Consider the following 23,882-nt stretch of genomic DNA (forward strand, 5'->3'; position numbering starts at 1 on the left):
TAAATAAAAACAATAATTTTTAAGTAATTATAAACTCCTGGCAAATATGTCACCCGACTGGATTATTCTTGTTAACGCGAAATATTTGGGTAAAGTTAAACAAGTTTCTATTTAATTATGTAGAAGCAAATCAAGTTTAATCACCATTATTAAACTGCCCTAATAAAAGTCTCGTTAACTTATATCAACACAAAATGCAGGGCAGTTTAAAAGTATTTGAACAAACAGTAGCTTTCCTCAAATTTCCAAATAGCATTCGTATCTCGTCTGGTCACGCAAAAAGAAATGTTTTGGTAGATTTTGAAAATGATAATGAAACGCCTATCATTAACGTAATGTGACGTTTCGAAGAATTAAGTAATTTTCTATTTTGAATACCTATATATAGTCACGAGACTACCTGTCGTGAAAATATTAATTAGTTTGTCAACATGTCAAAAAGTTTCAGTTCCGTTTCTGTGTTGAAGAATGTATTAGTGTGTGTGTTTGTTCTTTGTTTGTGTTACGAATTCAGTAAGTCCGATGTTATGATTATTTTGATGATTAGGTATATTCATTCTCATGCCAGGTCAAGGTTTTCATCCTATAATAGTATGAAATTATTACAATCCATAAAAGTTTTGATTAGCATTATAAAAGTTATAAACATTTGTAATACTAAGGTAACAAAACAAATTTATTTACTAAAATACATATACGTTTCTTCCAGGTCATGCTTTACGCTGTTTGAAATGTGAATCCTCAGAACCCGACAGCGACTGTCGTCTTGGCAAACGTATGTTCAAACCGAGACTTCAAGTTTGCGTTGGACCACATCCACAATGTTACGCTCTAGCAAAAGGTACAAACTCGAACACGTTAAAACTAAATATATCGCATGATTTTAAATCATAATTCTATTTCAGTGGACGCCAAAGGCAACGCTTTGTTTCAAAGGGGATGCACGATAAGAGATGTGTGCCACAGGGATGCCCCTGACGGCTTGGGGTACTGCAAAACTTGCAAATCGCAATTCTGTAACTATGATGTTATGGACATTGACATTGAATATATAGATGCATAATAGTCCATTAGTAGTACTGATGTAAAATTGTACATATATATATTTTTAAGAGGTTATTAATTATTAAAAAAATATTGATATTAATAACAAAAAACTCATCATTATTAAAACATGAAGTCGGATAATAAATATATATATAATAATAATTTAATAAAATTTTTGGTAATATTTAATTTTTAAAAAGTATTTTGTATTTTTGAATACAAAATGAGATTTTCTCTACAAATGTAGAAGGAAACACCAAAAATTTGATATATCAAGGTGATGTTAAGCAAATAAAATAGTCTGCCAATTTTATTCTGGTTTACAGTTTATGAAAATTTAATCGGACTGGTGCCTCGAGCTTCGAATTTAGAATTCGAAATAGAATTAGAATAGGCAGCGTTACTTTAAAATTAACCTAACTAATTACGATATAAATAATATATTTTGTAAATTAAAAATGCAATGAAGTGCATTTGCTATCTACTATGACAAATAATTAATTAAAAGTAAAATTTATATTACATTTTAATAGTCCTTTTAAAAAGACATTTCGTACTAATTAGTTTGTACTTACGTAAATCTACTATTAATTAATAAGATAGTAGAAGTAAAATTAAGTTATCTATTTTAAAATTTACTTATAATGTTCAAATTTGACACATTTGACAATGCATGTTACAAAAATGGTGGATGCGCAAGTTTTAATATTATAATAATCAACACAGAAAATCTGTGTATCATAACAAAATTAGATAAACAAAAAATAATTTTAACTGCGAATTCAGCATTAATACTTTAAATCAACATATACATTTTTTATAAACAACTTAGTTAAAGTGTGATTGACACTTAAATTACAAAAATGGTGCGTGCGCCAGTTTAGCTTTAATGCTATTACATTAATATTTCATAATATTGTTGTTATATGATTTTATTAAATATTCTATTATATTATTATATAATAGAATATTTAATAAAATTAGATTAAAGCTTTAAGTTTTTAATGTAATTAAATTATTTATTTAATTATATGCCGGCTTTATTCATGTCGTGTATAGTATATAAAGATTTCATTTTTTAATAAATTTTCAAAGTATTGTACGTTTTATTTTAAAAAATAAATATATTAAAATTAGCACTGTCAATCTAAAATAATATGATATACTTAAATGCTTCTATAAATACTAAGTGTCTCTTCATAGTTTATGAATCCAGAAATATTAAGTTTTCTTAAAAAAAAGTTTACTTAATTTGGTTAAAACTTGTTTATTAAGTACTATAAACCAAAACCTGTATAATAAGTCAGCATTAAAATACATACATTATGCTACAGTTTGAAGCTGTTTTTTGTATATCTTCATATATTACCGTAGAATGATCATGATAAAATTTTGCATCCAAATTCTCATATGCATTACAAAATTTGCGTCGAGTCAAAATAAGGTACTAATTAATTAATTACGTTCTCCGGTTCAATAACGTTCGTAGGCAATAATCATATCCTACATTTAGCAATTAGTACTTGACTGTCCGACATACGACTGTTGGTGGATGGGATTACGTGCCTCTCCCCATAGTATCGGGTGGGCTCCCTTATCCCTTAGGGACGGTGCGATCCAGGGCTGTGGGAGTCTTTAGCTAAGCCGTTGATTCTCTCCTAATTTGTCGGACTCACCCTACATATTAACGGAGCGGCACGATCAGGCCAGTCGCCTGCCCATTATGCGTTTCTTTCGAACGAGCTTAAGAAGTCACTGCCAACTATTTTCAACCAAATTGTGCAAGACTTGATTTGAATGGATTATTCAGCCCAACTTTCTTATTTCAAACGTAAGCCATAGTTGAATTTCTTCTTATATTATAGAAAAAATAAAATTTTTGGAGCATACAATTGACGATTGAATTGTAAGATCAATGTTGGTTTTGGTTCCATTTATATACTTATAAATTTTTAATCAATACAGTTAAATAAATAATCACTCATATGAATAATTGATCATCCTTAAAGACTATTATGTGTATTTCATAAAGATAAATAGTGATGAACTGAACATGTTTAAGAATTTTCAACTGAACTTCTTGGCGAATACAACTGGTTCCATACACGTGATCTTGAAAATCGGTCCTAATATTCGATTAACAAACAGTCGCAAATAAATCAACGTCAAATTCAGTGTCAGTTGGCCTAGTGGTAAGTTGTTTCGGATCTGCCCGTCAATTTGCGGCGTCCCTCGGGATGCGTTCAAGATGCTCCAATTATTTCCTACTCCTAAACGTGATATCTTAACAAGAGGTCAAATCTTGATGTTTGCGCTCTGCCAAATATTATTATTATATTATAGATGATAAATCACCGGAGTATCATCATAATGGTACACAACTGGGAACATTTGATTTATGCCTGTGAAGTTCACATTTCAACATCAGAAATATATATTAATTAAAGCGTCATACTAAAAAAGGTTGTTTTCAGTATAATGTAAATAGAATAGATAAAAATCAATTAAATATGTACAGACAACTCCAATATTTGTTAAATAATATATTATAAATGACCTAATATGTGCTTAACATTAGGTGATCAACTACAGTATAAATACAAACTTGTTACCCTACCATATATAATATTTTCAAATATGTCAAATTACAATGCTATAATGATTGAAGAAATTTCTGTAGTAAAATCATTTTCAATAATGTTCATGTAATAATTAATAGATTGAAATAATTGATGTTAGTTTGAGGCTTCTCACAATGAATACGTCCTTCATGGGAAGTTTCCTTTTACCCCATTGGACAGTCAATGAGAAAGCATTGATATATTTAACTCTTCTACATTTACATTATCCTCTATTAATCCCTTCGCCCACATAGGAATGTCCTCATTGATTTTTAAGTGAAGGTGATATTTTCATAAATATTTTACTTATTAAATTAAAATATACATATACCATATATTTGAAATTGTGAAGAATATCTTCGTTATTTCAGTCTTTTCGAATTCTACTTTATGATCACAATGATGCATAACCTTTTCTCATATTTTTCTCATTAGTGTCTATGAAATGTGAAACTGATTATTATGTGACATTTATTAGGTTTTACTGAATAAAAAATATTTATTAGTAAATATGTTAATGATTTATATAAAACGATACAAAACTATTGGCAAAGAACCTACCAGGTTATATTTATAAAACATCACGTTGCATTTAGCGTGTCACGCCAAATTGAACTTACTTTCTTACAAATTTCAATAATTACTAGAGCAAGTACGCGTGATTCTAATTAGTGTTACCTGAAAAGTATTTGTGACAACTTAATCATCAGCAAAGTAATGGTTGAAAAGAAAAGAAAGTTTCAGTATTTTTGACTATTTATTATATGCATAATTTAAAACATAAATTATATATTTTAATATTCATTCACATTTCTTTGGTTTAATTTAGTAACTAAATGTTGTTTAAATAATAGAAAAGTAATCTAAAAATAAACAAGCATTTTTAGTTAGAGTTTTTTATATACACGTAGTGTTGTTTTCTAAACATATTGAACATTAACCAATATAGAGAACAAATTATAGCTGTTTTTATTGTATATATTATTTTATATTTTTCAAAATACATACTTCCCTAGTAAAAATCAAAGAGACTTTATACATAATTATCATTTTTGGTTGAAATACTTATTTTTAAACATACTTATGAGACACAATGTTGTCGTTTACAGCTATAAAGAGATAAATTATATTTTTCAAAATACATACTTCCCTAGTAAAAATCAAAGAGGCTTTATACATAATTATCATTTTTGGTTGAAATACTTATTTTTAAACATACTTATGAGACACAATGTTGTCGTTTACAGCTATAAAGAGATAAATTATTTTATGTGTATTTTATTGAACCAATTTGGGCTCAAATTCCAAGTGTCCAAAGATTCCTAAATTGTTTAAGACGGCCCTGATCATATACAAAAATTTTTCCAGGATCAGTGTCTCCATCTGACGTGTCAACTTGTACTTGTTAAAATTTTGTACAGAAACTTATAGTATTATGATGAGCGCCATCTGTTGTCTATATCGTCATTTCTAAAAATTTGTAAACATATTTCTAGAACGGAACATCTTTTGCAATGAAGTATTCTGTATATGTGAAAAATAATTTTGACTGTTAATTCTGTTACTTATTTCTGTATCTCATGTTACCCTGATAGAAGGAAGGAATGAAATTTTACAAACTATTGAGTTCGCTAAGTCTGTACGTACCCGCACCGACCTTCCTTTCTTCTTCTGATCCAATTTTTAGTATAAATAAATATTAAGGTATCCATCATTTTTATTTTAAGTAAAAATACTTATTTAAAAAATATAAATACATTTTTTTCAATATTGAATAAAAATTTAAAATTTTACACATTTATTTATTTATATTATTTTTTCTTTAGGTAATTAAAAAATTACAGGAAAAAAAAAAACAATAAAACCAATAATTATTATAATTGTAACTGTCAATGGTAATATTTTAGTGAAGTAAATTTTTTATTTATTTCACTTTGGAATTTAAAATTTCCGTTGTCTGTATAGGAATGTGAAATTCACCAATTTCAACCAACTTCCTCGCTCTCATATTCTCCTGTTATGAGGACTATCTTACAGTCTTACCGACCACGTGCTCGCAATTCTTGAAATAATTTGATATTTTCCGCCTAATAGCGGCAAACAAATTAATTAAATATAATTGGCCAATAAACGTCAAAAAAAGTTTTCTCGCGTCTTCATTGAACGAATTAGATATCTGCATTTCCGCCAGTCAAATTAACAGTGGTGAGGCTGAAGAACAGATTTCCGAAAATTGACCAACCACATATCAACAAAGTATGCTTTAATTTGTTGAATTTATCGAACTAGTTTTCTGTTTTAATGAAGCACGTGAATAGGATTCTAATTGTGCAACAAAAATGTACAACTTGGTATTTTTATTGATAGATGGCGCGGCGTAGAATACTAATAATTATAGGGCTCTTCAGGTAGCACTACTTAGTTCAGATAGTGACCGGAAAGCGACACCCCTGTGTATGTTAATATGCACAAAACCTATACCCATTGTATTTTCTGGAATCCTGGTAGTTGAGAAGGGAAACACGCCGTTAAACCACGTGCTGCTTATTTCCAAAACATGACGTACGGTTGTGGTTAAAGTTTTTAAATAGTTAGTTGTTTTCGTTGACTTCGTAAGTACTAACTAATTTTTAAACATTTTCTTTATAATTGTTTTTATATAATGAAAATTTATTTATTATTAAATTTTTCATCAGAAAAAGACGCTTGGAAAAATGTTGCTTTTACATTTATGGAAAACCGAAAGACTACCGTCGTATCACATCGTCGAATGCCGCGGTCATCTCTTGAACAAAATAAACAGGAATACAGAAACTTTAAATGAAATTTGTTTGGTAGCAATATAAATTGGTTTACTAACTTAAGGATTGAAGTAATTATTAATCTATCTAAGATTATTTGTGTTTTAATTAATCAATCAAAATAGGCCCTAATTTTTTTATATATTAAATTTGTAAATTCTGGCATATTTTTATTCTGATAATTTGTTAAGTATAATGTGACATATTTTGAAATGTTAGTATGCAGGTTTGTTAATAAATGAATCCTATTTCCTCAACTATCCTTAAGATCATTTGGGTTGTGCCCGAAGATAACGGATATAGAAGCGGACGACAACGACAGCCACCCAAGTCCAACCAATCTACTGCTAAGGAAATTGTGTCATCAACAAAGAACATGTCCCACTTGATCTCAAAGGATGGCCCTTTGATGTCGACTTATTGTGTTATTCTTACAATATCAGCGGAATATAACCTGTTCTGGTCATTTCAATAACGCAAAACCAATTTTATTCAAATGCGCAAAGTTTGACAAAGCAACCAAAATTCCTTTTCCAACCAATCACGACTTTTCTACTAACAGTAATAAGCTTTCGTATAAAAATCCACTAGCCATCAATAAATTAAAATTTTTAATATACTCACTCATTATTAAAAAATCTGATATATGTAAGTCCTAATATCGTAGACTTCTAATATTAAAAATTTATTACTCGAGCGAGTAGTTTCAAAATTAGAGCAAAAAAGCCAGGTTCATACTTTTAATTAGTATAAAACTAAGCCCTTCTTGTAAGCTGTTTTAAAATCTACATTTAACTCATGTTCTCCTGATAAATAAAAGACCTTGTCATGTCCCCGTCCATCCTTTAAATTTATGATTGTTTTGAATTTGTCCAAACAATTGGTACCAATTTCTACTTAAAACTTTCAATTATAAATAAATATGTTCTTAAATTTCTTTGATAAATTTTTATTTGTTCTATAAATATGCATTTATTTATTTTATAGAGAAAAATAATTATTATAATATTTTTTATATTTATTTACATGTCATACGTATCTAACCTCAACGATTTCTGTGATCCTGGTATACAAAATGGCAAGTTTCTCACAACACTTGCGTGTGAAATAAATCTGCAAACACAACAATTTTGTTTTAAATAAAAAAATTATTTATAATATTAAATTTATTTTGTTACTTACTTATTTGATTTCTACTAATAAATTGCCAAAATTTATTGAATATATTTTCTACAGCAACAAAATAAAAAAAAATTAAACCAAGAGACGAAATTAAAACCAAGAAGCAAAAGCAGTTCACTCGTTCGTTCGACTTGAATCGTTTGTTTATATTTGCGACGGCTCCGCAAGTCATTGTGCACCATTTGTATCAGGATTACAGGAGTTTAGAGGAGATGCTTAAATCAACATAAGAAAACGCATATCAAATTGATAATTAACAATAATTGTTAAACTTAAGTTTATTTATTTTATATGTGGTTATTATGGAACTGTAGGTAGACTGACTTTTATATAAACAAATATGTACTTTTTAAGTTTAAACTTAACCGTACCAATTAAATTTATAATATAAAATCACGTAACGTATATTTAAAATTTACAACAGTGGTTGGTAACAAGTGTAAACTAGGTTTTTTATGTATAAATTCTATGTTTCTTATCTGTGTTCCTGCTATAAAATTTTGTAAATAACGCATAAGTTCAATGCCAAACGTTTTTGTTTATTTATATGATATGATGTACTATTTATATAATAATTATAATTGAAAGTAATTGAATCACATATAAAGAAAAGAAAGTAATATTTTTTAAACTGTTTGTATAATTTTTCACATTCACAATATATTATATGAATTTTTAATATATTTTAGTAGTAGTAACAAACATATCGTAAGTGTAACAACGAAACTAAATACTATTTATTCGTATGTACGACTTACGAATATTTTCATAACCCTTCGCTTCGGAGTTCACTTGTGCGCCACTTGTATCAGGAGAAAATGAAAGCATAGGACGTCCGATATACATACGTATTTCAGACTTTCAGACACAAATTTCAGTTATAAGCCATAGTAAAATAAACTAGTCTTTAATAGGGCAACATTATAATTAGATCATATTTCCATCCATATGTTTATTGTTAAAAAATAATATTTACGTTAAAAAATATATATATTTTTTTGTATTAAAAAATAGTCTTCATTAAACTCACAAATTATTTATATTAATATAAATAAAACATAAGTAAAAATAAAATAAATATAGCTACTTTTTTATCCTTATTAATAATATTACTTTTACATGTTAAAATAAGTTCAAAAAATTTTGAATTTTAGCAAAACAAATGTAAATTATTTGGTTCTTGTTGGTGAAATTTTAAAATAAATTCCCAAAAAATTAAGATACTGAATAGAAAGATTAAGTGATGAAACAAACGTCCATAAATTTAAATTATTTGAAACGAATTAAGTATTTTAAGGCGGAAACTGTTCCTTGTAGATTTTACTAATAATATTAGTTATTAATTAGTAGTTTAATAATAAAATTAAATATTCTTTCATATAGGTCAACGCTTCTTCTAAAAACAAATTTCTAATTCTACATATTTATGTGTTCCTAATACAATTGTAGGCGAATTTCGCTCCACACGACTTCCATGTTCGTGCACCGACACCACCGCGGCGCCAAATCTCAATTTTAAAACTGGAAATAATTATTTATTTATATAAACTACATATTTTTTGACATTTAATATATACGTACAAATCACAAGCAATAACAATATATGTGTGCATGTGATAGATACTCTCTCAGTAATTAATAATTAATGTGGTTAATTATATTGTTTACATTCATTGTTACTAGTTGTAAGTAACTATTCTTTTATGTCTGTCACATATAGAAGATAGTTAACCCTAATTTTAATAAATAAACAAACGTTTTTATTATAAGTTTACAGTCATTGTAGGAAAATGACAATTACTACTGTTACTTTCTGATACCCTATTACAATAGTAGGAGAGTTTTGCTCCGCACGAGCATGGATGTAATTTCCCACTCTCCTAATTTGTTCGCAAACTTTTGCTTGAAATTTAAGTTATCCACCCAGAAAATTAAATTCACTTATTTCTTTTAATTATATTTCTTAGTATTGTAGTCACTATTAATGGAGAAAAAGACTATGCTGTTTTTATTATTTTTAAATTTGGTTGTTTAATTAAAGAGAATCAAACAGAAAAGGTATCAAGCATCATCCATATTTCTTGCCAAAACCGGAGATTCCCGCTTAAATTTTTCTACGCTCATCTGGATTCAAACAAACGAAACCGCTGCTGCCTATTGCCGCCAACAACTTTTGTGTGCATCTGCGTCGCTCTTGACTTTATCAAGTGTGACAAAACCCCAAAGTTGCCGCCTTTATATTTGATGGCATGCCGAATTGTCTCGTCAACGTCTTGTTAAAAGATAAACGGACTAAACTTTCGTTATAACTCCACATAAAGTCAGCTTTTATCAATTGATATTGCCATAATTTGCATAAGGCATGTTTATTATGGACTGTCTGATTCCGTGCCGAGATATATCCGATTCTTTGTGGATTCTTTTTTTTTTTCGCGTCTTTCTCATCTTTAATAATATTAATATAATAATGATTACACAATTATTATCATTATATTATACACTGCCATTTAAGTAATTATATATTAATCCAGAAGTAGTATAGAAATTCCCTATACAAATTGATACTAATGAAGAGAACAAGTCTAAATTGGAAAAATTGTCTCAATAAAACCGATACGATTAGGCGGGGCGGTAGTTTTCCCTATGGCAATCGCTGGGTGCCATTGAATATTGCTGATCAGGAGAAGTCGATTGACTGATTGAAACGGCAATTTATTGCAACCGGTCGTCTTAATTCGGTTCATTTGGCGCACGCACTATATAAGAGAATGCCGCAAATTTCGGGTCTTCGTCTTATCTACTACACCATCTAAGAGGGGTTGCCGCCGCCAATAAATCATCAAATTAACCCCCGCACCGGCGTCTATTATACACCAATTATTTGCGAAAAACAAGGTGACTTGCAACTTATTCTAATTGGACTAGGTAATAGTTTTCGGAAACTGGTCGATTGTGGTGGTTGTTATAGATGTAATCTTTTGTAATTTCATTTCACGCTATTAACAGATGGCAACCCTTGCAAGGTGGTCGAGTGCCATTGTTCGGTGGTGACTCAAGACATTCTTAATTAAGGCGAATTTTTTCAGTTACTGTATCCGGAAAAATGACATAAACCAAATTTTCGTCGAGCAAGTTCCAAGTTAAATTTGCTGGTACGAATCAAAGCAATTTTGTTTTCCCGTTTCATGAACGGTCATGTCACTCCCTCCGAATTCGGAGGCATGTTGGCGACAAATTAGTTTCCCGTCATACTAACGCGCCTTCACGATTGCAAAGGGGGAAAGAATTCCGGGCGATATTCCCCATAGTTCGTCCCCTAGATTACACTACATTGCGATATCGCCTCGACCTTAAATCACTGATAAATTGTACCATGGTTATACTCGCACTATCTGCTGTATGAATGCCATAAAAGTTGTATGCCGAATTACAGATTGCAGATAAACAGATATCACATCTCGCCCAGTCTTCTGTTTGTTTTAAACTGGCCGTGTAAGTGCAAAACAGTAGATTATACGTCGCCCTTTTGCTCATCTCGGACAAGGATCTTCGTTGTTTTCGGGTGTTTCTGTTTAAATCGACAAACGTCCATGGGAACTTTATGTAAATTCTTTTTGGAATGTAATTAAGTAAGATTAGCTGTATCTGTTTATTGATGGTAGGACAATGACATTTTTCTTTCTTGGAATTTTCTAATTGTGCTCGTGGGGTGCGAATCATTTGTTAGGGGGTAACTAAATGCAGTTTACATGACATGACTTTAATAGACCTTATTTTTTTTTTTTTTAAATTTTATATTAGAATATTAGATAATACAGTAGTTATTATAGTAAATTTTTATAATGTTAAATATTTCAGCCATAATTCAATGTGAACTATTAAAATAACATAAATTTAATATTGTTTCTTTATACGGTATTATAAAAATTACTATATTCATATTCTACAAAATGTTACACCTATTTTTCTGAATTAAGATGAACATATATCTTTTTTGTTTTATAATTTTGGTCCATCTTCGTGGCAAAAACTCCCCCAATTTTCGATTATACGACAAGCTTATATTCCTAATTTATTTAAATTTGTAAATTTTAGAATGTAGAATGTTAAACATAAATAGAATCATCATTTTTTTTTAAACTAAATTTAGATTTGTCACTAAAAACTACTCATCCCCACTATTCCAGCCCACTGGTCCAGTGAATGTGATACTAAACAAATCAAAACTGGAACTCCACATTTTTAGTAGAGATCAGGGTTTTTCATATAGTCTCCATCTGACCATCTTCTCATAGTCTTTGAACTAATTTCAGCAATTTTTGGTTCTAATTTCAGTTAACAAAAAGATTGGATCATTTTTTGACATTCGAAATATTCACTTATCGATTTTCTTTCTTTCTTCTTTCACGATAAATTTTTTATATTATTAATATTAATAATATTATGAAATGTTAATGAATTCTTCAAAAATTCAATTAAACATTCTTTATGTAAACAGAGAATTAACAGTTTTAATAATCATATGAATAAATTTAATATTTGATAATTTTAAGATTCAAAAAGCACTCAACAAAAATTGCAAAACTTAAAATAATAACTTTGTCTTCGGCTTCTCAAACACAATAAAGTTTTAGGTCGCGATATAAAAGAACTAGATAGAAATAAAATCTAGTTTATTTCTTCGTCAGAAGATTAACTGTCAATTGTAAGCTAAATCATTGATTCCAAGATTGTGCAAGGCCGAGCCACTCCGCACCACTCGTTATTTATTAAATACGTTCAGATATCCAATAAAGTGGCAATTTCAATTTTACGTTGTCAAGATGAAACAAGTTACGTTCGGAGATCCTATCCCCAGCGTCACATATACTGCAACACTCCGTATATTCACATTTTGAATTCTAAGTGGTGCTATAATATAGTGTATGACATCTTGTTTCACATTACCCACATTGAAAATAAATTCGCAGAACTTTTTACAATTTCTATAAAAATATTTTAAGACCTCGGCTCTATTGAATTTTAACTAACGTCTATTCAGGTGTTCGCGTAAAAGAGAGCTTCATGTCTGTGGAGAGTTGTGTGATCTTTGTATATGTTCTACATTTATTATGGTTTGCGTTTTCATCTGAAAAGTCCATCGTCTACAGACACGGAAATATCTGTTCATTCATATTTACGTGACTACTTCAGCGAAAATTCAATATTGATTAAAATGTTATATTATTAGAACTCATATACTTTACGTGTTTATTTAGTGGACCAATTTTAATATTTCGACAAGCAATAAATTTCCAGAAATTCTTTGTTAAACGTATAAAAAATTGATAACTAAATTAGAACATAAATTGTTAGACAAATTGAAATATGAACATTTCTAATATCCCAAAAAACCAATTAACATTTTTTCAGTCTAACTCAATTAGACTATTTTCGAGGACTGATAGAAATCGTCGCGAGAATGTGAAATAAACAATAGATTATCTAATAATGAACCTAATAACTTAATGCAAGCTATAATATACGTTTTCTATCCAGTGCAGCACGCAACCACTGTCACAAATAAAAAAATGTGCCCGTAAATTAAGACGTTTTCTTTAATATTTATGTACAAACATTTTATTTAATTTCCGTCCCAGTTCGTGGAAGTGGCGTGACAATAAGCTGCAGACTTTTACTTAACTAAATTGGCAATATGTATAGGTTTACACTATTATACGTTTATTACGGTTTTACTTCAGTTAATATTTACAATATAGTATAGTGTTTGTAGTGATTTTGCCGTTAATTAGGTTCTATTACATGCCGGATTATTAGCGAGTAACTTAACAAGTTACAGACCATTATATTTTACACGTTGTAAGTGGAGCGCTAATTTTAATGTTGTATATCATCGTTAATAGTAGTTCTTAAGTCTGTGGCTATTACAAGTTTAGACATTAAACAGAAGCAAATGAATGTAGTCACACAGTGGCAACTTCTTAATGGGAGCAATAATCCCATAACTAATTAGAATAAATATTATTTTGATAAGAATGCTTTCAAACGAGTGGAGATTGTCCTATTTGGCATTGAATGAGGAGAAATGTGCCAGATTTGTAAAATTATATTTGGGTCGAAGATAGACAAGAAAAATTAAAAATGATAGTAATAGTGGTGACCAAAGAAAATTTGAAATTAAACATTTTGTACAGATATACAGCAGCAGTCATTAATATAGCAACTTTTTAAAATGTTAAATATTTTAGTCATAACTATAATATTATATTAACTATAAAATATTTTGAATATACTTAAAGTTGTAATAATTAGGGTCATCTTAGAAACAATGGAGATATTACTTTAAACGCATATATTAGTATGATTTAGTTGTCTAAAAAATAGCACAAAAATATTTACGTTTTTGGCAAAATTAGGAATTTTTTGGTAGAATTTATATTATTTTATGAAATAATTCATTTTTAGTGGGAAGCAAGAAACATTACACTCGAGAGAAAAGAGAAATAATAATTAACGTGAAAGTCTGATTTAGTTGTCTAAAAAAATAGCACAAAAATATTTACGTTTTTAGCATAATTAAGAATTTTTGGTAGAATTTATATTATTTTATGAAATAATTCATTTTTAGTGGGAAGCAAGAAGTATTGCACTCAAGAGAAAAGAGAAATAATAATTAACGTGAAACATCAATTTATACTACTGACATCGTCAAAAACTCGATGATGATGATGATCTCAAAAAATGGTTTACAGTATTAACAGTGTTAATAACACATATTAAACAGCACATCAATTGAAAGTTCAATAAGAAAATATCCTAACAAAAAATAACTCCTTTATAGACAGTCAAATTGGAAGAGGCAGTAAACGAAATCTTTTTGTTTTCTAGACTAATAAAAAATGAATCAATTTAAACATACAATATCTAGTAGAACAATCAGACCTGGAGTGAATGAACAAAACTTGTAAGGAAGCATTTCAGTTAAGAAATCATTGGTATTAAAAAGGGATATTCGAACAAGACCAAAGTTTGCATAAAAATATTAACATTACGAATTTTGGCTAAGAATAATTTGAAGTTCAATAGAATATAATTAGATAGTAAACAATGCATTTGCCGTTCTGCAAATAAAAGTTTGGACTCTCGATAAGAACTTCGGACCACGGTGGAGTATTAATGATAAAATGGACAGTTTGATGAATAAATATATCATGAGAGATATTTAAAATGTTAAAATATTTTAGTCATAACTGCATATTTTAACAATATAACTTTAGGGTCATTACTGTATATAAAATGATTTAGTTCAAATTTGTCTAGTTAGTGTAAAAATATAATTATTAGTATATAATATATATATATATATATATATATATATATATATATATATATATATATATACATATATATATATATATAAAATAGCACATTCAATATATTTACGTTTTGTGGCACTGTTAGTGAAAAGCAAGATATATTGCACTTCAGAGAAAAGAGAAATAATAATTGTCATAAAACATTTTACAATGTTAATAACAAATATTAAGCAACGTATCAAATGAAAGTTCAGTAACAAAATTGGAAGAAACACTAATCGAAATCGTTCCTTGTTTTCTAGGCTAATAAAAAATAGATCAATTCAGTCATACAATATCTAGTAGAACAATCAGACCTCGACTGAATGAATTTGCAAGGATGTATTTCAGTTAAGAAATTATTGGTACCAAAAATGAATTTACGAACAAGACTAAAGATTGCATAAAAATGTTACTCTTCAGAATTTTGACTAAGAATATTTTAAAGTTCAGTATAATAGAATTAGATAGTAAAAAATACGTTTGTCGTTCTGCAAATAAAAGTTTGGACCTTAGATATCCTACAATAATTTTGGACTAGGGTGGAGTAAATGTTATGGGTTCTTGTCATGGTATAGTATCATTACAAAAAAAAATAATGATAAAATGGACCGTTTGACGTATAAAAAATACATTATGAGAGATGTAGTGAAAATATTTAAAATTTTACATTTACATTTTTATGCATGACATTATATTGAATTAAATGAATAATTGTAGAAAGAACAAATATAAATATAAAATATTCTGATTTCATTTAATTAGAATTGTGCATTTCCATGTCACCACTGTGAATAAATTTTTATGACTCAATATGTGTAAATATATAATAAATAAAATAAATTCATTTAAGAAAACTCTCAAGTTAAAGAAAGGATTTGGGTTTAAAAACAGAAATAAAAGACAAACCTTTGTCTGCTCAAGGAAAATCAATTTCTGACAATTTGAAAACTCCTTCTAATCTAATCCGCATCTAATAATGTTATGAATCCGGATGTAGCGAATCTACATGAAATTCCAATATCGCAATTATAGAAAGTGGCGTTTTCTGTTTATATTTTTCTTTCGCCAATATTAGCATGAATCTGGTTACGTACAGTTGGGGTGCTATAATCGAAATATTATCAACTTACTGGATTATCAGAATATATCGTTTTGATTTGAATAAATGCATACAAAGTGGCGAAGTGTGACTGTACAAGAAAATAAATTGTATGCACCCCTTTTCCAAATAAACTTAATAAACTAAGTAACTTATATAAGCCTTTTAAGCTCGTGCTTATGAAAAGGATTTTCCTATACAAATATTGTTTGTAGGCAAATGTTTTTTCTCCACCTAAAGGATTAGAGACACGCCCTCAACCACACATCCAATACTGAAGTTACACACGTGTTTCTTTTATTCGCCTAATTTTAAAAGTTCAAAAAATATTGGCAGATGTTTTCCGTTGGTACAATAATAAATTTAAAACATACGGAGACCCCAAACAGATCTCACCTCAAAACTAAATCCTCACGTTTTCTTAATAAAACAAGTACGTGATGTTATTTAAAACAGAATGTGAATTTTTAAAAATAAACCGTGGGTGTTATAGCCGATGACAGTACTAATTCTTTAGCACGGACGCGACGAGGAATTAGAAGACGGAAATGAACTTTTATGAAATTCCTCCCGATTCTTGATATGTATCGCGTGAGTTGAACACGAAAATAATAAAGAATTTAGCTGAATGCTTAAATATTTTAAATACCAAGTAATGTAAAATGTCAAACGCACACAAAAAATGCATGTTCATTTTTCTATTTTAACCGACCTGATTTTTCATATGTAAACAACGTGAGCCTGCTCGGAAAACGCGAATGTCCAGTATTATCGTAATCCCTAAATTGGAGTAATCTAAATGAACTATCAGAAAAGTAGAATACTGGGCTATAATATCAATCCATCAAAGTAGTTGTCGGATTTAAAATGCATATTTATTCCCAACTGACTCGGTATTTAGAGTGATTTGAAATACAATTTTGATTAATGTATTGCGATTATACTACCGTTGAAGGCTACTTGAACCAAAAAGTCGTTGAATCTTCTATAAATAAGTGTCAAATTCTCAAACAAACCCTAAAATTTGTGCATATTATTGTGAAATTATTTGTTTAGTTAGTTATTTTGATAAGACGATATTATCATCAAGCAATTCCTCGGAGATCCATACATCTCTTTGTCGGAAAAATCTCAGTTGGAAAGCAGAAACTCACAATTTTCTTAAATGCCGCAACAAAGACCTTTAAGTAAAGTCTGTGGCAAGAGAACGGGTCCCAACTAAATGAAAGAGGATAATATGAATGCATGCGGTCCCCGTTGGCAAATAAAGAATCTAATGCAGTCTGCACTCGCTTCTATACCTGCGGAATGGAAATTATTTGGGTTGGCCAGGCACACTCATGACCCATCTTCATGCATCTCTCTCTTATTTATACACTTCCGTGGGTATTTCTCATTTAAGTTATTTGCTACTTCTTGAAAATATCTTCTTAATTAATAATCCAATTTGGTTCACGGACTTCCTCATCTGTTTTCATTTTTATTAATCCACTAGCAATTACAAATAACTATTTTTATATCGTTATATGTTATTAAAGGCAAATATTTATTATGTACAGGAAAATTATGTACAAGCTATATGATGGGTTTATTTATTAATACCGTTAACTGTCAGTTAATTTTGCCACATATTATGTAGAAAATCAATATAGTCGCCAAAATGCTGTATTTAAAACTTTGCTGGTGTTTATTTAAAGTGGGTAAATGAAAATATGTCATTACATTTACATTAATTGATTAAATTATTTATTGATCATTGTAACTTATTATGGGTAATGTAGATATAAATGATTAATTTTTGCAATTAACGTTTATCGTGATGAGATAATATTAATTAAACATAAACTTTTCAACATTAGTGTTCGACGTAATATTATTTTAATTTGCATAATTTCACAAATGAAAAATTTTATAATTATAATTATCTGTGAAATAATTAAAATACATGAACTTGATGTATAGACATTTATGAGTAAATTGTAAATATGTTTAATATTTATGCAATTATACATAAATGAATGGAAAATTATCTCTGTATTGAAAATTTATCCATAAAAATTCAGTATCTCAATACAAAATTTAGGCACGTACTAAATCACATTAACAATATGGGTAAATTTATTACTTTTTTCAGTACACATTTTTCGTTAATGCTGTTTTCGCCAGCCACACGAGGTTTTCGCTGTTTTGTTTGGGTACATTGCATAATGATGCTATTATTCCGAAAAACTTTTAAAAGTTGCCTGAAAGGCCATCGTTATAAATCGTCCCGCAATACTGGATGTTTACCACCACCTGCTTTAATATTGACTTTTATACAATCATTTTTGCCACGGAGTATGAAACGTTGACACTCTCTAGAGGTGGAACATCTATTCAATATTATTAAGTTGGGGAAGTCTGAAAGTTGGGATTTAAAATTTGAATAGTCCGCGATTACTAAATTTAATAATACATTCAGAATAATTTACAGCTATATTATTGATACTTAATTTTGAAGATTTATTTGGATTTAGGTTAGGATATTAAATTTTATATTTGAGAAATTGACGAAAACTTGTTAGTAGCAAATTATGGTACACTAGATAAAAAAATTGTTTAATTTAAAGTTTTTCAATCAAAAACTTCAATACACTTTCTTATACTACAATAAAGTTTCATTCAGAAGATGAGAAAATTGATGATCAGCATATATTAAAAACATTATTTTTTATTCCTTATAAATTTTAGTTTTTGAAACGGCTCTGCAAAATGTTGGGGTTCAATAGAAGCCAAAATTGTTACGCAAAACACAGGTGGTCCCGGTTCTTTTCATAATTCCCTTCTTTCTTTTATACTGTTTGTGTCCAAACAGTGTCACAACAAAGAAGTTTTGGTAAACCAACACTAAAGGTGCAATAAAATACCTAATTCTGTAAGACCACCGTAACCTCGATGTCTTCAAGTCAATTTATCAAAACCCTGCCATTGTCTGACGAGTCATATATCAGTTCAAATTGTGTCAAATTGAAGTATTTAGGATTCAGCCAATGCATTATAAGAATCAATGAATTCTTTGAATGCTGGGAGATTAAGATTATTGTGACCGTTGAATTTGAATGACGCCAGGGGCGCACGTGGTAAATTTACCACAAATGAGATTGAAACCAAGCAAATCCAACGTTTAGGATAAGGATATTTTTTTATAAAATTTTCCTTCAAAGAAGTGCAAATATACATAATCAAAGAATTTCACAAATTTTTAATCATAAAATAATATCAACATTCATTTATGATTTATTGTTTGATTCTTGCAAGTTGAAGCAACACATCATTAATCAATGTGACACCTAATAATCGAAATGTCAGTTACATAATATTGAACGCAGTAAATGGTAATTCCTCACGATAACAATTTCAATTACAAAAATGTAAATATGAAGTTGCACAGATAATATTAATTACCTATAGATATACACGAATTTAACTATTAGTTTATTTTCATTGTTCATGTTACTTGTTACTTAAATGTATTAACTTTTTGTTAATTACACCAGAGTCTTTGTTGTTGCTAATATTTATTTAGCTCAAATCTTGATTCCTTATCAGGTTAATTAGGTTTAACACTTGGCTGTTTGAATATATTACCAATGGACATATCACAATAAAATAATGAAACGTAATTAATGAAATGGGGGAAATAATTGATGAGTGTTTCACTAAGGTGACCACAGCACGCAGCCATACGTATTGCAAACACGAAAGTCTTGTACATAAACTGCTCAAGAATAATATAAATCAGGTGATTAAAAGTAAATTTCAAAACACGTATACAAAATAAATGGGGGATCTGCCTTTGTAGAATTTATTAATTCCTTCTTTATTCATCCTGTTTTTACTTCTAGCAATAATTGCATTTTGTTCTTTATGAATTTAGGAAATTTTTGAAAAACTAAATTTCCAATTGGTTAAAATCTGTGGATAACGTGAAAGTTGAACATTTACCTGAACTACGTAAATTGAGAGCTTTTACTGGGAAGGAAATTTTCGATATTAACAAACAAACAAAACGACAATAGAACGTCGCCGTTAGCGCTAATTAGCCGTACGTCTCGCACACAAAACCACGCCAATTACACACGAAACGTCGTGTGAATGGAATCAAAATCCGAATAGGGTCGGATAACCTGCGGTGAATTCCACAGGTTAACTAAGTGAGAACAACGTGTCATCTTAGCATTCCTCCAATCTGTCGGATGATTGGCGGGAACGAACTGAGGAACACCGAGGCAGCCGGTGGAAATTGAAGATATTGAGTAACGAGCGCCCCCGTGGACCCGTCGATCCTGCCAGTCGATATGCGGATTAGCGGCACGTCCGACTGTGAGCTTGTCTTGTCTGCTGGGTTCGAGACCTCGGGTTCGTGGACGTGGAATTGGAAATCATCGTGGATTAATCCGCATTTTTGATCTTTCAAAAAACCACTTTACGTTTTATTTTAATGGCGCATCAGTATTTTTTAGCAACTGTACAACGAAATAAAAATTTAATTATGTTAAAGATACCACAATAATTTTCCAGTGTAAAGTGTAATCAATTGAATCTTTTATGCAATAATTAATTGCCTTGGTTGGGTCCTTTCAAGATAAATATAAAAATATCAAAAACACTCAAGAAATTTCAACACGAATGCTGCCTATAATTCAAAACATATTTGATTTATCAACGTATCAAAAGGAGCGAATAATTTCAATTTCGCATCTCTACCACTGCAATAATTCCTTTTGACTGAGCCGTGTATTAAAATCACTTCCGATGCAATAACACCCGAAATATTACCCTCGCAGAGCCATCCATCAGCTCTCCCGTATACGTTTTGCTTGGCAATCGCTGTCGATGCATTGGCGTCCCTTTCGTCTAGACAGAATACAGACGGGTCACATGCTTCACTACCTCCAGCCAACTTTAATCGACTGGTGGCGCTCCCCACGATGGAGTCGTGGATCCGCGCAACCATCAACACAAAAGAGGTGGAATATGTTATTTGTTCTTATTGAAAATATCACCGTTACCATCGTGTGTTGAGTCTTGTCGAATTGGTGGCCACGCCATTCGCTTGTAACACGATCTTCATATTTCTACCGGTTCGGCGATTGATGATGCGTTGTTGGAATGATTGGATTTTGTTTCACGGTTTATTATTCGGACTGGGTTTAAACATTTATTTTTAGGGGTCTCTCGTTATTTTTAATAAATCGTTTCAATTGGTCCAATTATCAGAATTTAAAAGTACATATGTTTTGACAATGTAAAAGTAAATGTGAATTAAATTTCATACTATTTAAATGAATTATGTTATGAAATATAGTGAAATTGCTTAATATTCGTTTCTATCAATTGGTATGTTAGTGAACTATCCGTTAAAATAAATAGTTCATTTTGAGTTTACCTAATGAAACAAAATATTTGTTATATTGAATCAAAAAATGAGTAGATGTAATGTTAAATATAATGGATCTAACAGGATTAAGAAAATGTAGTAAATCTTTGATAACTGTATACTCTATTTAAACTAGGAACATAGTAATATAAACAAATTTGGTTAATTGATAAGCACATGAGCATAGGTAATTGATGGATAACATGTTTCTTATTGGTCACTTCGGAAGGGTTGGCTTATGTTGATACCTATTTCATACTGAAATTTTTATTATTATTTAAAAAATATTTTTTGACTATTTGTCTAAAAATATTATTTGGACATCTTTATTTTTACTTCTGACTAACTTCTGTTTACTCCATGCTGTACCTTATGTGAATATACTATATATAGATTAATAAGTGAGTTTATGGTTATTACTAAAAGATTTTTTGTTAATAATTAATTATCTTAATCAGCTCTAGACTACATTATCTGCTTTTTTTTGAAGGATAATAAAAGTAATGTATGTAATCAATTAATATAATTTTAATATGTTAATAACCATCAAATTTTATCATCATCCTTTGTATTCCTATGTGAACACCATTTTCCATAACTCGTCATTTTAATAAATATGCCACTTGAAATATTCGCAGAGCTCACATATTCCTGGTAGGCCCATAGATTATTCTATGACCCGAACATCGTTCACGATGTTTGAACCAAAATAAATTTGCAAAATCGTGTACATTTTGCATAAACTGCACACACACACACATATACAGGCTTGTTGTGGAATTGCTGACTTGCAAACTCTTAGCTTTTATTTATTATTTAGTCATAAAAACAGTTTCGTGTCCTGTCTTTATGATACGTTGTTGCATATTATATTGTCACGGCCTTCTGAATCATGTTGGTATGTTACTCTAAATTAGCCTTAACAAGATAGGTAGGTGCATAGAGATCCTTGTATCTGTCATTAGTAAATACTACACATTTTTTCCTGAATAATACTAGTAAATGAAAAATTTTAATTCACACATAATAATATTATTATTTAAGATACAGGAACTGAGTTTTTTTCGAATTTTCCATAATTCAGTTGCAGCAATGTAGTCATCCTGTTCCTGTAAAATATGCATAACCATATGCAAACGTGATTGACAATAAGTTTGAAGAACATGAATCACTAACTGTTTGTACTTGTAAATTAAGAAACAGCGAGCCCACATATCATGGCGTCCCTGAGAAAACGCAGTAGAACGTACGGGAAGTTAAAGTAGGTTGAACTTTTAAAACATTGAGCTATGATTCATGATTCTGAACTTGTCTACTGTAATATGTCAGTACTCCTTGTCTCTTTGTTATACCTCCCACATCATGTCATACATTTTTACTGCGAAAAAAGACCAGAGCATCTCGTCTACGAAATAATTTAGAGCACTAAAAAAGCCATGTATTTAGTTAATAAATTATTGGCTGCTGATGGTTTGCGGACAGGACCTCCATAAATTTAAATTTAAATTACAGTGACCGTGGCCAAGATTGGTAAATGAATGTATACCCAAGGTATAACCGATTTTAATTATAGGTTTCAGACCATTTCATCTGAAATAACAATTGTAATAACCGGGAACAGGATAACTGTTAATAAGATAATTATATCTATGAATATGTCTACATTGTTTTAAATGATTTCCGTTTATGCTTCATAAATTCAAAGTCCCATTCGGGATAAGGAATATTAATTAAAATAACCTAACAGGAGCTATCATACTATGATTTCAGGATATTTTTTAATTGTTACTAAAAAGCTTTATAATCTGAAAATCGGTGGTTATCGTAAGTTCAATCTTGCTATAAATTGAACCGAATAAATACAATAAAAACTTTAGAGCAATCGTATTGATGTTGTATCGGACAAAATACAGTAATGGAAGACCATTACAGTAAATACATCCCATATTCAAATTTCAATTGTGCGATTTTCGAGCGTTCAGAACTTTACGACGCCATATTATTTTACTACCCAAGTCATTTACTTTGTTTATCATTGAGTAAGTCTTAATGTATCCGATATGCCGAACTGGTCGCATATGTATCAATCATGGATTAATCGGAAGCCATTTTTTTACAGCTGATATTGACCTGAAAAAATATTTTGAACAATATTTAAATAAGAGGAAAATTAATAAAATAGATGTAGGGAAATATTTTTTAGGATTTAACAATGTGTTAATATGAAAAAATAATTTTATAAAGAAATTCTAAAATAGATTGAGGTTTATCAAACACAACAATTGGATTGACATATTGTTAATTGTCATACAAATTTGATGTATTAAAAACTGATTGATTGAATGCTGAAAATGA

General features: G+C 29.6%; 1 protein-coding gene across 1 annotated transcript; it reads left to right on the forward strand.

The window, feature by feature from the left end:
- The first annotated feature begins 283 nt into the window (after positions 1 to 283).
- On the forward strand, positions 284 to 1,179 carry LOC109607530 (uncharacterized). The gene is made up of 3 exons (XM_020024006.2): positions 284 to 513; positions 710 to 841; positions 906 to 1,179. Exons 1-3 carry the CDS (start codon positions 432 to 434, stop codon positions 1,061 to 1,063), a joined length of 372 nt encoding a protein of 123 aa, XP_019879565.1. The 5' UTR covers positions 284 to 431; the 3' UTR covers positions 1,064 to 1,179.
- The last annotated feature ends 22,703 nt before the right edge of the window (positions 1,180 to 23,882 follow it).

The sequence above is a fragment of the Aethina tumida genome, chromosome 3 (assembly GCF_024364675.1).
Source record: "Aethina tumida isolate Nest 87 chromosome 3, icAetTumi1.1, whole genome shotgun sequence".
Classification (NCBI taxonomy): Eukaryota; Metazoa; Arthropoda; class Insecta; order Coleoptera; family Nitidulidae; genus Aethina; species Aethina tumida.

Excerpts from the sequence above, each read along its gene's own strand:
- LOC109607530 (XM_020024006.2), top strand. The coding sequence starts at position 432 with ATGTCAAAAAGTTTCAGTTCCGTTTCTGTGTTGAAGAATGTATTAGTG. Across the intron at positions 514-709 it reads TTGTTTGTGTTACGAATTCA|GTCATGCTTTACGCTGTTTG; the intron begins GTAAGTCCGATG and ends CGTTTCTTCCAG. Across the intron at positions 842-905 it reads ATGTTACGCTCTAGCAAAAG|TGGACGCCAAAGGCAACGCT; the intron begins GTACAAACTCGA and ends ATTCTATTTCAG.